Source organism: Glandiceps talaboti, chromosome 22 (assembly GCF_964340395.1).
Source record: "Glandiceps talaboti chromosome 22, keGlaTala1.1, whole genome shotgun sequence".
NCBI classification, from domain to species: domain Eukaryota; kingdom Metazoa; phylum Hemichordata; class Enteropneusta; family Spengelidae; genus Glandiceps; species Glandiceps talaboti.
Window position 1 is genome coordinate 1,122,434 of NC_135570.1, and position 18,254 is coordinate 1,140,687.

Below are 18,254 nucleotides of genomic sequence, written 5' to 3' on the forward strand. Positions count from 1 at the left end.
CCACAGTGATTTGTTTCATGTTCATATCTTTTATTTGTTATTTCTGAAACACTTTTTGTGTTTCTTGTGTCTGTTTATTGTAAACTGAGTGAACGATGGATGGAGCGTCGTTGAAATATTGATAAACAAAATGAACGAACTACGTGGATACTGACTAATAAGTATTTCTGTCTGCCAGTAATACAAATGTACCGTGATTCTATTGTCAATGATTGCATCGGTTCGTTATCAATCAGTTCGCTTGTAATTCTTCCCAGGTACTGTATACCGCCGCCAACGACAGCCTTTAGTTTAAAAGGTATGTGATGTCATCAATCCAGCCGCCTTAACTTGCCGGCGATGGGTTCTTTATTTTTATTTATCGCAGGATTTCGAATAAGTGTATAACTGTGACTTACCCAAGATGATTGCTCATTGTGACGGTATTGGAATGTTTTAGCGGACTGTAAACTATGGGAATGCTCTTTTGCCAGATATTTTCCTGAAATTGAATGGTTACGATGACAACCGCTGCAGACGATTCATAAGTTACGACTAATTTCTGGTAGCTTAAGAGAGCTTTCATTCATTTCCCTGGTTTATCCGAACACTGCATTGCTTTCGTTATCATCGGCGTATCGTTGTAGTTGGTGGAAAGGAGGTGAATTCGCTGCGGATCACCTGTGATTTTAAACAATTACCGTGTTAGACTATCACCATGAGTACAGAACTTCGACATCGGGGAACCGAAAACGTTGACAGCGCAGAGGCTAAGGCAGAAACATCGTCAACAAGCGAGGTACGTGAAATAAATGTCAGACTCCTAGATACGATACGAGCAAGTCGAGCAGCACGGTACGAACTGATGTTGAACGACTGAATGTACACTTAATATATATAATTACATATATTGTAGAATTTAATCCACTATTTAGTTCAGAATTAGATCAATTCTTCCAATTTTTTTCCTGAAAGCAAATTAAAATATCAAATTCACGAAATGTGTATTCTTCAGGCTCAAGTTCAATATTCATGTACAAACACTGTGTAACGCCCTGCCCAGGGCCATCGGCATCTTATGAACAATACAACTGTACATCGTGTCTATTTGTGCAAATCATTTATCATGTCCTTGTTGTTCATCACAGTCTGCCAATACCAATGTACACATTTTGAAAGGAGTTGTGTCTGGAGCAAACAATATTGTTTATTATTAGAGGTAAATTAGGTTTTTACATAGTACACTACAGTAATATGTCAGTGTCGGCAGCTACTGTAGGTTCATTTTGTTTGGCATACTAACAAGATTTATTACAAAAAGTAGATGCATTTGTTCCTATGGTGATATTATTCATGTAATTGTTTTTAGTTTAGTAATTAATTGATTGATAGTATTCTGAAGTATTACCATGACAACTGACACCTAAAAAATATTTATTTCAAATCCCAGTGGCTTTTATGGAAACAGTGTTTTTATAATTTTCGTTCCTGTTGTAGATTTAGTACTATTGTTTTAAAGGGTCGTGATCAAATCCAGGGTCATCACATACATGTAGGTGTTATCTTATCAGTGAAGCCACCAGGAGTTACATGTAGACTATTAGTATTAATGGGATTGTTTTGTTGATGAGGACTAACTTTTTTCTATAGCTCTACCAGACAACTGTTTTTTACATTTTAATCCTAATCTGAGTAGACCCATACATGTGTGTGTGTGTGTGTCTGTCTGTCTGTCTGTCTGTCTGTCTGTCTGTCTGTCTGTCTGTCTGTCTGTCTGTCTGCTGTCTGTCTGTCTGTCTGTCTGTCTGTCAGTCAGTCTGTGTCTGTCTGTCTGTCTCTGTCTGTGTGTGTGTGTGTGTCTGTCTGTCTGGTTGGTTGTTTGTGTGTGTGTCTATGTATGTATGTATGTATGTATGTATGTATGTATGTATGTATGTGTCTGTCTGTCTGTCTGTCTGCCTGCCCATGTGTGTGTGTCTGTCTGTCTGTCTGTCTATCTGTGTGTGTGTGTTTGTCTGTCTGTCTGTCTTTCTGTCTGTATGTATGTGTGTATCTCAGTCTGTCAGTCTGTCTGTGTCTGTGTGTGTCAGTCTGTCAGTGTGGTCTTTGATGATAGCCAAATTTTGTTGTTGTGAGTCAAAATGATAAAAACAGGCATTTCTTATTAGTCAACTCATAGGTGAACACCAAATTTTGGTGTGTCATTAGAAATTGTGTGTCAGGGGTGCATCAAATTGGCTTAGAAGGCATACTTATTTGTGTATGTATGTGTGTGTGTGCGTGCGTGCGTGCGTGCATGTGTGCGTGCATGCGTATGTATGTATGTATGTATGTATGTATGTATGTATGTATTTTTATCATGTCTATGGTCAACCATCCCTGTATATGAATGTAATGTTCCGTGCTCATCACCTTGAACCTGACACTGTACTTGACCTGATGGGTTTGTACATGTATAGTTCATTCATTCATTGATATTGGCATACCTTTATACATTATATATACACTATAGTTCATTCATTGATATTGGCATACCTTCAGTGTGCCCTCTAATGATAGCCACATTTTGTTGTCATGAGTCAAAATGATAAAAACTGGCATTTCTTGTGAGTCACCACATACATTGTAGTAAGAGATACGGGAACACCAAATTTTAGTGCGTCACTAGAAATTGTGTGCGTCAGTGACGTGTCAAATTGGCTTAGAGGGCACACTGCATACCTTTATACATTATACATACACTATAGTTAATTCATTGATATACCTCCATGTACATGTATACACATGTCGTGATAGTATATAGAGTATAGATATGATCTATACAGCATGGTCCTACAGTGTACGTTGTTCACCCAAACCAGCTTTTGACTGCAGGCAATACAAAGAATCAATTTTCATGACTGTATGCATAGAAATATAGATTTAAGAAAGTGTTGTGAACAAGTTTCCCAATACATTAATTTCATAATTTCAAGATGTTGTTATTGCTCCAAGTCAGAATTATTTAGTTTTTATAATACTTTACTAAACCCTGCACTAACTACAAGTAGTACAAGTGGAACATTTTTTTTTCCATCAAGCAACCAAAGACATTGTACATAACACTATTAATTAGTGGTTGATTTGGAATCATGTGTTTAATTTTGCATGGTAAAAAGTAAAAGAAGTAAGATGAGAAACAATTAAAATAATGTGTCTGGCCCAACAATATGGTAATGGTGGCAGTTTATGGCCATTACTCATAATCAAGGCAGTGGAATGTCATCAGGGACAGTTAGCTATTAGATATTCAACCAATTTTGTCACTAATTGTATCTTGATGTAGGAAAGAAAAATATCATGTTACCACCATCTGCTGGGAATTTTACCGTCAGATATATTAAAATCACGTCAAGAATATTTACAGAATGAAAACAAAACATCTACCGACAATATTTTTTGTCTTTTCAAGTTATGTGATACAATCTAAGCAAAGATAATTTGCAATTTAAACCATGGTAGTGTACATATTGTTATGTTGGGAAGGCGGCCATTGTGTTATGGTTTAACAAGATGACAGCCATGTAGTAAACAGAGAGAGTGTGCTTAAAATAGATGACCTACTAATATATGTCAGGTCTCAGGTATGTGTGACGTATAGTACTTGCTACTCAAATTTATCAATGGTGAGTCTGTTTACATGAATGAAATAAAGTAGTAAGTGTCATTGAAATATGACTATGTGCAGTGTACCCTCTAATGATAGCCCAATTTTTTTGTTGTGAGTCAAAAAGAGAAAAACTGGGATTTTTGTTGCCACACACTAGTAAGAGACATGGGAACATCAAATTTTGGTGCGTCACTAGCAATTGTGTGTGTCAGTGGTGCATCAAATTGGCTTAGAGGGTACACTGGTCACCACATAGTAAGAGACAGGGGAACATCAAATTTTGGTGCGTCACTAGCAAATGTGTGTGTCAATAGTGCATCAAATTGGCTGTAATAGGGAGCACAGTGACTGTGCATGTATGTCTGTCTGTCTGTCTGTGTCTGTGTCATGTCTGTGTCTCTGTTTACTATATGCTTGTGTGTGTGTTTGTGTGTGTGAAGTGTATTTGTATGTTTACCATATTCATATGTATGTGGTGCCTTATATTATAGCTATAATAATCTACTTATACCATATACTGTTTGTTGAGAATTTGAACACTATTTTAATCAACATCCAATGTATAAGGAAATTTACCCCAATTTGTTGTAAATATCTAGTCTACATGCTGACGTGGTATTGAATCAAAGAGAGATCTTGAAATTCTATGCCATAGATAGCACTATGAGACTAGTAAATATCTACATTGTAGGTGCTGAGTATACATGTATATTCACATAGTATCAAATGCTGGGCAGTGTACATGTAACTGTAGTAGAATACAATGTATACTATGCATAGGGCCAATGACATAACCTAGTTCTGGTATTATAAATAGTAGGTGACAGAGTGCTGGCATATCCACATTATGTAGTCTATACTACATGTACATACATGTACATAGGCCAATTGAAGTTATTATGTATCCGACATCTGTCACTTTCAAACCCTACCCCTGTGACTGTAACATAGATACTAATAACAAAAAAGAAGACAGATTTGTAGATACATACATGTATATTTAAATAGCTTAGCACAACATTCATATTTTTCAGTCATTAATTGATCTGTACAAACATTAAGACTAGTAAATGACACATAATATGAACTCAGCCATTACATTAAAGTCATTTTCTGTTATCAAATACATATACTAGTAATATAATACTAAGAACTTGGCTATTATTACATTTTCTATGTATCATAGATGTAGTTATGATGGTATTTCACTTTGATAAATAATTTATTTCTAGTTAAATTTATACCAGCTACATGTACATCAAGAAGTTGTGATAATGCAGTGTGTGTACAATATATAATTATTATCAACTTTTCAGTGTTCAGGTATATTTTCAGAAATGATGACAACCACAAGACAGAGTAAGACATTACATTTAAAAGTCTAGATGTGTACATTGTGTTTGTCATGTGTATTTGTATTTCTTATAATATATAGTATCATCATCACCATTGTTATCAGGCATTGTTATCTAGCTCATCTTAAGATACTGATCTATAGTAGAAATACAGTAACCTTTGACCCCTTAGTCGACTGACCTAGTGAAGTACTGTAGTCATAATACATGATCTATACTTCAGTATTAAAACATTGAAGATAGACTTCTGAGAGCTAATTAATAATATAATGGCCATTAAGTTAGCATTTTACAAGATTATGAATAATAAATGGAAATTATATTTTAAGAATAAATATAAATTGTTATTATTTTGAGAATAAATTATTATTTTAAGTATCATTAAAGTGTACCACTATTTCTTTAACCAATTTTGGTCTAGGCCAATGATTAGGCAAAATAATATAAAGTGGGTGTTCCCGATAACCTGACCGACCCTAAGCCGCCGACTCAGAACAATTTTTAAACATTTAAAAGAAGAAGATAATAAATTTTTTTGTCTTCTTGACCTTCATGCACTGTCTTTTCTTTCCTCAGTCATGTCTGTACATATTTCATCAAACTATCACAGAAGGGGTAGTTTGTGACCGGCATTTTGTTTGGTTTTGGGTCATATTTGTCAAAAATAACAATAAAAAAGATAAATTAAAATGAAATGCCAACCTGCCTACCGTATTTTCTGAGGCCACTGTTAGACAAAAACAATTAAAAATGATTGTTTCCGATAACATGACTTCAGAAAATAGGGGTAGGTAGGTCAGGATTTCATTTCATTTGACATTTTATTGTTTTTTTAATTACTTTAAAACCAAAGACAAGATACTCATTGGTCACAATACTTCTGTAACAGTTGATGAGGTATGAAAGAAGTAAATGAAGACAATTGTGTGATTCAGAAGTATATAAACACAATATGCAGACTGCCATTTTGCACATAAAAAATGTTTAGAGTTGGAGGCTTCATTAAGCTACAGAGTTGGTTGGGTTATCAAAAATACACTTATTTTTTCTGCCTTATAGTAGAAGTTTTAGCACTATTGTATCTTAATTAAATAGATTTGTTGTAATTGGCTTGAAAATCAGAAACTAATAACATTAACAAATGATACTTTTGTATGTCACAACCTCTCAAAAATACAATTTTTACAAATGAAAAAGTTTCAGTACTGACTGCCTATTGTGAAAGATATGTTATCAGAACTGAAAGATGCTTGACTATATTTGGCCCAGTAAAGGAATACTACAACAAGTATATATATGTTCAGCTTTAGGACACAATTGACCAAATAGTTGCCCCATAATAATACATGTATGTCAAATTTTAGAGAATGTTGTCGTCATAATTATGCATTTACTTTGTTTCAATACATGTAGGTGAAATGTGGTATTTGAAAAGATACATACATGTATATCTGCCTTTTGAGGTTTTATATTAAGTATATTGTAAACTCATTGAAGGATGGCATGATATCCCTGCATTGAGCATTGGTTTACAGAGTTCAAAGGTCAAAGATACAAAGCTCACCTTATCATAGAGGTCACAATCAGTGAGAGGACAACTATTTTAAAAAAATTGTTTCTCACCATTGAACAAATTAAATTTATGGGTTCAAATATAATTTTTCTAGTAGATGAAGGAGTAAGGAAACTTTTATCAATAAGACATTTTGATCCCAATCCATTGCATATTTTCAAGTTGTAAAGTAGATGTAATTACATTGTGTACATGTATTTGAGGTATCAATTTTTGAGGTCAAACAGAAAAACATGTTCCTGTCATTTGTAAGATCCTTAGAAAGGAAACACAAAAGTAGAATAGCATTGCCCTTACTACAAATCTGTGTGGACTGATTCAAATCTGATAAAAGATAGTTTCCTGATTAATCTAAAATATTTGTGTTCACTGTTTTTCACCTTTGTGTGTTTGGTAATATTAACATTTGTAGATTAACATATATTATTTAAAGTGACCATATGGATGAGGATTTGACAATTTTGGATTTTAAATGACAAAACAGTTGTATTGTGGCTTCCTTGTGACTTGAAAAATCAATGTGAAACAACATTGACAAAGTCTGTGTTTGTGTTTGTGACTCAATATATTGCAAAAAGCTAAAAAAAAAAAATGAGCCATTTTAGTTCTCATCCTACAAAAAACAATTTTAATTTGAATGGATCTATTTTGTACCCCTAAATATAAAATTTTCTAAAAATAAAAATCGTCAAATTGAGAAATGGAAGAATTTTTGCTATAATAAATGCATGGCACTAAGATAAATTATATCGTCAACAAAAGAACTATTTTTTCCTCACTACATACATTGACAAGTTCACTGGCATTATATAATATCATAGCACTACATTCATTCTGATATGAAATTGATTGTTCTGTCTGAAACATTTTCAATTTTGGCCAATTTAGTAACAAAGACTACACTTTGTGATATTAAGATTTCCAAAGCTTCCTTTTTTCCATAATGAATGAATAATTGATACAAACATACTAGATGCTGCATTATTATTGCATTTTTCATTTATCCTTTGAAATATGTGTTAGCCTTTCTCAGACATATTATAGCACTCAGCAGTCAGTCCATTAATCATTTTTTGTCATGGTATTGTTTAAACTAGTCATTTCCTAATTAATATGGTAACTTAATATCTCTGAAATTAATGAGGATGGTATTACTATTCACATGAACAATATACCGATGGAGAAATCCCTAGAGAAATGAAGGGAATATTTATGTGCTATTAGTTTTGAAGGACACATACACAAGTTGATTAAAGTCGTACACTTGTATGTATTCTACCGCAGAACTCAATTTGGAAGCCTGTGATCGATCCTGAATTAGTAACAAGCATCTGTTACTAGAAGCTCCGTATTTCTGTTTAGTTACATTCATTGAGAAGTTCATGGACATTTATTGATCTAAGATCAGCAGTGTGTTCCTGTGTGTGTGTGTGTGTGTGTGTGTGTGTGTGTGTGTGTGTGTGTGTGTGTGTGTCTGTGTGTGTCTGTGTGTATGCATATGTATGTGTGTGTATGTATGTATGTATGTATGTATGTATGTATGTATGTATGTATGTATGGTTACATTGTTATGTCATTATGTTATGTGCTGTTATGTTGTGTTATGTTACGACGTATTGAAAATGTTGGAGTCAAATTCTAATAATTTTCAGAATTGGATGTAAATGCTGTTGTAGAAACCACCAAATATAGCATTAAAGAACATGTGCCATATGTTAGTCACTGTGATATTACAAATGTTACAAAATTTTTTTTTTCATAATTATAATTAGAAAATATAAATAAATAAGAATAAAATTGTTGAAATATGAGATATATCAATACGTTTTGATCAATCTCAGTAGTTATAGTGAGTAAAATTATTGCTACACATGTACTTGTTGGCTTTGATAGTTCAAGTTTAAGATATTCTGATAAACTTATGCTGAAATCCACAAGTACATACAACATGTACAATGCACTTTTATCTACCATACATTGCCAAATGAAATGAGACAGGCTTTTCCATTTACAAGGTACTGATAATCATATCAAGAGCTTGAAATGAAATATTTCTCTTTCTTGTTGTTTGTCATGTGTAATGAAACAAATTGAGAAACAAGGATGTTGAAGTGTGTTGGAAACTAAGGAATTCCATAAGGAATGGACGGACACACATCAAACTGAATATCAGTCATGTTGCTTAGCAACAAGAGGCCACAAGAAGTATATGCAGTATGAGGAATAACCATATGTTATAGATAGAGGATACACATCATAGCAGACCATTACACCTGCAAGGCCTTGCATGTATGGAATTCCTCAAGGAGTCTGTACACAATTAGGAAAAACTAGAAAATAACTTCTGCTTTGGATGGGATATACAAATGTTTTTAGGTAAAAAATGGCATATGGCATCTACAGCAATGCATCCCTCAAATTTCAAGTAGAACAGTTTTGTGAACTTAACTCAGCTAATACCCCTGGACAAAACTCCTGCGTAGTATTATAGATACGCTGACCTAAACATGTAATTTTTATATTGTGAATGAAATATAATATATCGTTGTATTCATGTCAAGTCTAGTTTTCTTTGAAATCTTTAAATCAACGGTATTTATCTAAAAAATATCTCTCTGTCATCAAAATAGTGACCTATAAGTCTTACAGATTTTCTGCTTCTTTAAATTTCAGCCTGTTTGTACGGGACACATCCCTCAAGATATTGATGAACTTCTGCCTAAGTTAGATGAGAAAGCTCCCCCAGTACCTCCAGCACAAGAACCTGTACCAGAGGTACTCAAAGGATTACCACCAAGGTAGGCAGTGTAATAATTAGATATTATTACCCAACCAGTGGTACTCAAAGGATTACCACCAAGGTAGGCAGTGTAATAATTAGATATTATTACCCAACCAGTGGTACTCAAAGGATTACCACCAAGGTAGGCAGTGTAATAATTAGATATTATTACCCAACCAGTGGTACTCAAACTTGGATTACCACCAAGGTAGGCAGTGTAATAATTAGATATTATTACCCAACCAGTGGTACTCAAAGGATTACTACCAAGGTAGGCAGTGTAATAATTAGATATTATTACCCAACCAGTGGTACTCAAAGGATTACCACCAAGGTAGGCAGTGTAATAATTAGATATTATTACCCAACCAGTGATGATACCAGAAAGAATCTTGAGACAACAAAGATGACCATTGTAGTGTGGATAGACTTTGACACTTTGTTGTTTATGTTGTGTTACAGATGGAGAAATTGGATAATTCGTGGTCTGGTCACAATTTTCTTAGTGGGAGGATTTGTTCTTATTATTTGGATTGGACCATTAGCTTTGGTAGCCTTGGTAAGTTCAATAAACTAATTTTTTTAGCCTTGAAGGAGGGGGGCTATTACTATGAACTCCATCCATCCAATTTCATTCAAACCTTCCACAAAGGTGACATATCATATGAGACATATGCACGTCAGTTTGTGTCACGCCATATGCAAATTTGACTGATCGGTGACCATATTTGTAGTTACAACTCAATATTTACAGTATAATTCAAATTAAGGAAAAGAATTATTTGGTTTATTATTTATAAAACAGTGTTGTAAACAGTACATGATATGACACATACATTTGTATTTTTTTTATCTGACTCACATTTTTGCAAGTGTTGGGTCATAGATAACATACTCTATTCAGTATGGTACTTATCTGTACAAATTAGTGTTATGTCTAACTATATTTCATTATGACATTGTTGTTTACATTGGGTAAAATAATAATTTTTGTAATGTCCCAGAGAATTGAAAGTCACATGACACCATATCCCACTTATTGAAAGGTTGGCTGCCATACTGGTGATATATGTATCAGAAAAAAAGTGATTTTACTCAATATATTGTTCACACATTCTGTGAAATTATCAATATTGTATGTTTCTTACAGATTATGTTAATCCAGCTGGTTTGTTTCCTAGAAATTATCAATATTGTATGTTTCTTACAGATTATGTTAATCCAGCTGGCTTGTTTCCTTGAAATTATCAATATTGTATGTTTCTTACAGATTATGTTAATCCAGCTGGCTTGTTTCCGTGAAATTATCAATATTGGTTATGCCGTTTACAAATCACAAGATTTGCCATGGTTTCGTACTCTCAGTTGGTACTTTCTACTTTGTGCAAATTATTTCTTTTATGGAGAAAGCATCAAAGATTACTTTGGGATGTTGGTACACAAAGACCTTGTAAGTAAACACATTTGTTGTCGTATATGTATTGTCATCGCGATTCGTCTTTCAAAACACTTACAATTCAGGTAATCAAGGTTTCGGTTTACTAAGATAGACACAAACCAAAACTATTATTGTTTGATGTGATAGATTACACACATGGAGTGATAGCTGTTTCTCTGTTGTGTGAATCTAATCACCTTGTGATCAAGATAGTGTAAACATTGAACATCCCAAAACACTACACTACAAGATACATGTTGTGGAACTCTAGCAATAAAACACTATATGTGTTGTCCTATGGACTGCTACATTTGTAGGTGTGTGGCTACTTGGAAAAAACAACCAGCTTTCAAATTTCAGAGACACCTTCCTACTGAGACTATAATTAACCAACATCCATTCTTTAGTTTATCACTGTTGTATTAACATGTCATGACAATAGTTTCAGTTTGTGTCTATCTTGGTAAACCGAAAGCTCAGTTGCCAGAGTAGTATATCAACACACAACAATAGTTTTTGTTCAAGTCTATCTTAAGTAACCCGAAGCCTTGATAACTAGAGTAATATCTCAACAGACTCTTCATAGAAGACTTTTCTTTTATCATATTCATTTGTCAAAAGTGACCAAAGAATCACAATTTTGGGTGAAAGGCAGTCATTTGGTAGATCATTACAAATTTTTGCCAGAAAGTTCTTTACTATTGCCCTGCCATCAACCTGTAAGATTAAATAACTGAATCACTGCAACATTATGAAAACAACTGTGTTAAATCGAAGGTAAGATAGGTGACAACAACAAGATTGCCAAACAAACATCCCATACAGTGAACTTGACTTATTGTAAGATATGAATCACAGATAAATAATACTAAGATATTTGTTTTGTTTTTTTCAGGAATTTTTGCAGCCGATAGCCAGCTATCATCGCTTCATTTCTTTTACTCTCTATATCCTTGGATTCTGTGCTTTTGTATTATCATTGGTCAAACAACATTACCTTGTACAGTTCACACTGGTAAGACTCCCATAATGCACTATTCTGTGTATTTGTATTATCATTGGTCAAACAACATTACCTTGTACAGTTCACACTGGTAAGACTCCCATAATGCACTATTCTGTGTATTTGTATTATCATTGGTCAAACAACATTACCTTGTACAGTTCACACTAGTAAGACCCCATTGTGCCACTAATGTGAGAACCTAAGATAGAAACATTTGGCTTTAAAGGGCTAATTTTCAATCCCAGGTCAGTGTCTTGACACTTTCAACATGTATTGATGATTTTCTCTCAAATACAGTCCCCAAAACAGAACTAATTTCAAAAACACAGTGACAAATTTATTTCCTGTATATTCATAATACCGTAGTCTAACATTAGGAAATACAAAATCTGTAATACTCTCTAAACTATCAATTTCATGGGCACACTGTGAGCTCTGTGAGTGTTATTTTCACGGTCAAAGTCATTTAGCATAATGAGTATCATCTTAATCTGACCCCTATTTATATGCAGAGTAAGTTTTTAACAAACAAACAAAACACAACACAACAAAACACAATTTCAACCTTCAGAACTTTTCAATGATTAAAGTGAAATGTGACATGACTTGGTCTGATAAATTAGGATATAAGTTTAGGGTCTTTGAATAACAAGGAGTAGTTTTCAACAGTAAAATTCTTGAATGTCTGAAATCACAATAACCAAGTTCAAAATGTTATTACTTTGTTTACAGTTTGGATGGACCCATGTAACCTTGTTGATTGTTGTCACCCAATCACATCTCTTGGTACAGTGTGTCTTTGAAGGATTAATTTGGTTCCTTTTGTCTACGTCTATGATTATCTGCAATGACATCATGGCCTACATTTTTGGTAAGTCTGTGTTTTACACAGTGAAATATAAGGTGGATGGTGAATAGATGGTACAGATGGGTGCATGGAGGGGTAAATGGATGGGTACGCATGGGTTGTGGGGTTGGTTGTTTGATTGATAGATGGATAACTGAATGGTGGAATGGTTTGGTACAGGTTGATGGATGGAATGATGGTCGGTGGGCAGATGGATAAATTTAGTGGTTGATTGTGGGTACAAGTGGATGGACTTGGGTTGATAAATGGGTGGGTTGGAGGACAGATGGATAAATTGGTAGTGGGTGGGTGGATGGATGGATGGCGTGGGTTAATGAATGAGGATGGTTTTGTGAATGGATATTTGTATGGATAGATGGGTGAATATATTCATAACTGGGATAGATGTGTGAATATATTCATTACTGGGATAGATGGGTGAATATATTCATAACTGGGATAGATGTGTGAATATATTCATTACTGGGATAGATGGGTGAATATATTCATAACTGGGATAAATGTGTGAATATATTCATAACTGGGATAAATGTGTGAATATATTCATTACTGGGATAGATGGGTGAATATATTCATAACTGGGATAAATGTGTGAATATATTCATTACTGGGATAGATGGGTGAATATATTCATAACTGGGATAAATGTGTGAATATATTCATTACTGGGATAGATGGGTGAATATATTCATAACTGGGATAAATGTGTGAGTATATTCATTACTGGGATAAATGTGTGAATATATTCATTACTGGGATAGATGGGTGAATATATTCATTACTGGGATAAATGTGTGAATATATTCATTACTGGGATAGATGGGTGAATATATTCATAACTGGGATAGATGGGTGAATATATTCATTACTGGGATAAATGTGTGAGTATATTCATAACTGGGATAGATGTGTGAATATATTCATAACTGGGATAGAGGTGTGAATATATTCATAACTGGGATAGAGGTGTGAATATATTCATAACTGGGATAGAGGTGTGAATATATTAATTACTGGGATAAATGTGTGAGTATATTCATAACTGGGATAAATGTGTGAATATATTCATAACTAATGATGGGTACTTTCAAATACTAGTATTGGATGGATGTAACATGATGGACAGATAGATGGATAGGTAGACTGGATGTAGATGGTTCATGTCATATTGATAGATGGATGGATGGATGGATGGATGGATGGATGGAAGGATTGGTGTGTGTGGGTGGGTGGGTGGGTAGGTAGACGGACGGACAGATGGGTAGACCGTTAGATGGTTCATGTCATATTGATGGATGGATGGATGGAAGGATGTGTGTGTGGGGGGTGGGGGTGGGGGTGGGTGGGTAGACAGATAGACAGATGGATATGTAGACTGTATGTTAGATGGTCTTGTTTGCATGATATGATATTGTATTTTTATTATCTAATTGATCAAATGAAACTTGTACCGAATTCATTACAATTTGAGATTTATTGATAGATTTTGTTTTTGTGTTTTCCAGGTTTCTTTTTTGGCAGGACATCACTTATTAAGTTGTCACCTAAAAAAACCTGGGAAGGATTTATTGGGGCCTTCTTTTCAACATTGGTGTGGGGATTTGGTGTAAGTCAATATTTCACTCATACTTTGCATTCTACTTATTCACATTCTCTTTAGTTTGTGTAATCAAGAGGTTAAAGTTAACATAATGTAGCATAACATAACAACACGCACACATACATACATACATACATACATACATACAATACATACATACATACATACATACATACATACATACATACATACATACATACATACATACATACATACATACATACATACAGACAGACAGACAGACAGACAGACAGACAGACAGGCAGGCAGGCAGGCAGGCAGGCAGGCAGGCAGGCAGGCAGGCAGGCATGCATACATACATACATACATACATACATACATACATACATACATACATACATACATACATACATACATACATACATACACATACACACAGACATACATAATGTGACAAAACATAACAGACATGACATAACATAAGATGAAATGAAATGAGATAACATAACAATCTAACATAAATGACATAACATAAGTTGACATGAGATAACATAACAAAGGTAACGTAACATAACATAACATAATGCTATATTGTAGCCCTTGGTTAGAATGGTTAGAGGGACTTCAGACTGGTTATCTACTGTTACTTTCACCATTTGTGTCTGATTAGTAGTTAAGTTGTTGGACATGAGTTGAATCACAATTGTGGTTTAGTGACTTGTAAACATATTGTGATGACTTCTTGCTTATTAATCTGGTTTTTAGTAAATCATAAACATAGTTAATTATGAACATATTGCAATAATTTGTTTCTTCTTTTTTCAGTTTTCAGGCAATCATAAACATTTTGTAATAATTTGTTTCTTGTTATTTTGGTTTTCAACAGTTGGCATACATCTTGGCACCACACAAGCATTTTACCTGCCCCTCTGAAGTAAGTTACTATTTAGTTATCTCTTTGCATGTTGTAATATTACCTTTAAGAATTATGTTCAAAATTCTGAAAAATATAATTTTTGTATGATATGACAGAACCCTATGACAAGTGATTACAAGTTTAGTGCACTCAGGGTATTTAGACAAGTGTTTGCAGTGTTCTTTGCTCAACTTTGACCTTTCATCATTTTCTCTGACGTCAATATGTTGTAGAGGTTTATAGTTTTACTGTGAACTGTGAGTCCACCTTCAAGTACTTTTGATCTCAGTTTAACCTATGACCTATTATGTCACTTAATGTAACCTTTGGCCTTTGACCTCAGTATGATGTAGCTGTGGGTAGTTTTACCATGGATTGTGAGCCTTCATCAACATTTCAACTACAAGAATACAACGTACCAATGGTTCTCCAGGGAATCTTTGCATTGGTAAGTTCTACTTTTCTTTACTCCTGTATTCTTGAGACAAGAAAAAACGATTGGACTTTGAATTATCTAAATTATGTGATAACATTTCAACCTTGTGCAAAATATGGGTGAATATTTTATGTTTACATGTTTAATGTTTTAACATACCTCATGATAGTTAGTTTGAATTCAAATGTAGAAGGAATATAAAACAAGTAAAAGTAACAATCATTTGAGGATTTTCAAGCACAGGTATTTTCTCCAGTCACTTATTTTGACACATTAAGTACACTTGTTGTTGTAGTTGTAGTTGTTGTTGTTGTTGTTGTTGTTGTTGTTGTTGTTGTTAATTTACCATACTGTACCCACTAAAATTAAAGTAAAAAGATTCCAAGACGCACAACTGTATAAACAAAGTAACAAGCCGTATTGGACTCTAGGGGTGCTGTTCACTTACACCCTCATGTGTTGTATTCTCTGTCTACAGGTTGGAATGTACAAGAAAACAATATGGCTTTATCCAATCCAGATTCACTCATTTGCACTGGCCAGTTTTGCTTCACTGGTTAGTCCATTTGGTGGCTTTTTTGCCAGTGGATTCAAAAGAGCCTTCAAAATAAAAGTAAGTTTTACCTGTAGAGTATCACCTCTCATTATTTGTAGAAACTCATAATTTGATAGCATTCAATTAGGTTGTAATCCTGTATAACATATGAATAAGTTTGTAACAGTCCATGTTTCATTTTGTTCAAACAGTGTTTGAAACAAGCGCAATTGTGATTTACTAATGAAAATTACTTTATAGACCACAAGATGTTTATAAAGTTGTCAATGAATTCACAGTGTGGTAGAGTTTTCCATACATTATCAAACCACAGAGAGTATGCTGTAGTAACTAAGTCATTACCACAGTAACCAAGTCATCACCATAGTAACTTGATTGTTGCCATAAGCTAAATTATTGCCATAGTAACCAAGTCATTACAACAGTAACCAAGTCATTATTACTGTAACTGAGTCATCACCATAGTAATTTTATTGTTGTCATAAGTGAAGTAATTGCCAGAGTAATCAAGTCATTATCAAAGTAACTTATTCATTGCCATAGTAACGTGGTCATTGCCATAAGCTAAGTCAATGACATAAGAAATCGTTTCCAAAGTAACCCCACATAGTGTGGCGTGGTTATCGTTTCCATAGTAACCATGCCATTGCCATGGAAACCAAGACAATGATCAATGATTATGTCACTTTTTTGTAGGATTTTGGTGACGTCTTACCGGGTCATGGTGGCATCATGGACAGGTTTGATTGTCAGTACTTGATGGCCTCTTTCCTCCATGTTTATTTAAGTAGTTTTATCAGGTGAGTGCCATCTATTATCATATACCTATAATCACATCCCTATGTTTTGCTATAGACAAGCAATAATTTTCTGTATCACAGACCGGCACACTTTGCCCAAATATGGCCAGTTGCGGGAATTTTGGACTGCTTTTTCCCCCTTGCTATGCGCGTTGCTATACATGTTGCAAAACTTGTTGCCGCCATGTACATATACGCTATCATGGCGGAAGCCGGCGATATTCAACAGTGGCTCCAGGAAATTCCTCCTATAATCTTAAACAATATTCTGTTATGTGATTGTGGCCAAATTACATCATGTATTGGTAAGGAAGCTTTTGATATGATAAATGATGTACAAATGGTAAAACCAACGATAGACGGTCAGCTCTGTACAATTATGAACAGCTGTATGCTCACTGTGTAGTCTGTATAATTTCATATTCCTAGAACAAGAAGAGGAAGTATACTTTTGTTCTTAATTTTTACAGGACTGCTAATCCTGGTAAACTGTTCCAACAAATGCTGCAGTTGACTCCAGATCAACAAATACAAATGTTTGACAAGCTCAGAGACCATCTCATCAAAAAAGGTTTGATGAAAGTATAAAGTGTAAAATGGGAAGTTGAATACATTGATAAATCCATATTTTTAGATGATAATACAATTAAGTGATTTTAGCATTAAAAAATTGCTGCAGTTATGAATAAAAGTGAACTTAAGAATAAGACAAATATATTCACAGAAATTGAAGTACATTGATTTTGACTTTATCAGACATACTACTATGGCAATCGGGGTATCAGCTTAACAAGTTTGTGTCTATCTTAGTAAACCAAGACCTCGCTTGCCAGAGTAGTACTATGGGCAGACTTTAAAGTGCACCTAATAACACAAGTCACATCCTACACAGTAAGTAGTATTTTCTGTATTATTACTAAATATAAAGTTTGTGTGTAAAATATCAAGATATAAATTAAAAAGTTACAGACTTTTATCAAGTATTATTACTATAATAATTGTTGTATACCTTAAATTGATGAAAACAGAATGAGATACTGTTAACAGAGAAATGACTTGAGATAAATCCTAAAGGCAGCCATACTTCATTCTATGTTTCTTGTGACCTGACTTACTCTGTATATTTTCAAGCTGGTGAAATAATGAATATAAATTGATGTCTATACTCAGTTCAGCACCACTACTAAAGTATTATGATGTGCATACTGAAGTCACAATAAAGTGTGATGCTTCACACTATGGCAGGATTATAAAAAATCGTAATTATATGATGGTGACCATGAGTGCATATTTGAGCGAAATTTATTGTTTATCGCCAATATTTAGGAGCTTTAA

At 34.0% G+C, this 18,254-nt stretch overlaps 1 protein-coding gene across 1 annotated transcript; it reads left to right on the forward strand.

The window, feature by feature from the left end:
* Window positions 1–639: 639 nt before the first annotated feature.
* LOC144452157 (phosphatidate cytidylyltransferase 2-like) lies at window positions 640–17,507 on the forward strand. The gene is made up of 12 exons (XM_078143195.1): window positions 640–778; window positions 9,230–9,354; window positions 9,801–9,897; window positions 10,609–10,788; window positions 11,672–11,791; window positions 12,515–12,653; window positions 14,156–14,256; window positions 15,098–15,145; window positions 15,471–15,575; window positions 16,042–16,176; window positions 16,816–16,919; window positions 17,390–17,507. The coding sequence occupies exons 1-12, from the start codon at window positions 698–700 to the stop codon at window positions 17,505–17,507; spliced, it is 1,353 nt and encodes a 450-aa protein (XP_077999321.1). The 5' UTR covers window positions 640–697.
* Window positions 17,508–18,254: the final 747 nt, after the last annotated feature.

Bases quoted from the DNA above. Each gene is read 5' to 3' on its own strand.
- LOC144452157 (XM_078143195.1), top strand. From the start codon at position 698: ATGAGTACAGAACTTCGACATCGGGGAACCGAAAACGTTGACAGCGCA. The intron at 9,898-10,608 runs GTAAGTTCAATA...TGTTTCTTACAG, and splicing joins CATTAGCTTTGGTAGCCTTG to ATTATGTTAATCCAGCTGGC. The intron at 10,789-11,671 runs GTAAGTAAACAC...TGTTTTTTTCAG, and splicing joins TGTTGGTACACAAAGACCTT to GAATTTTTGCAGCCGATAGC.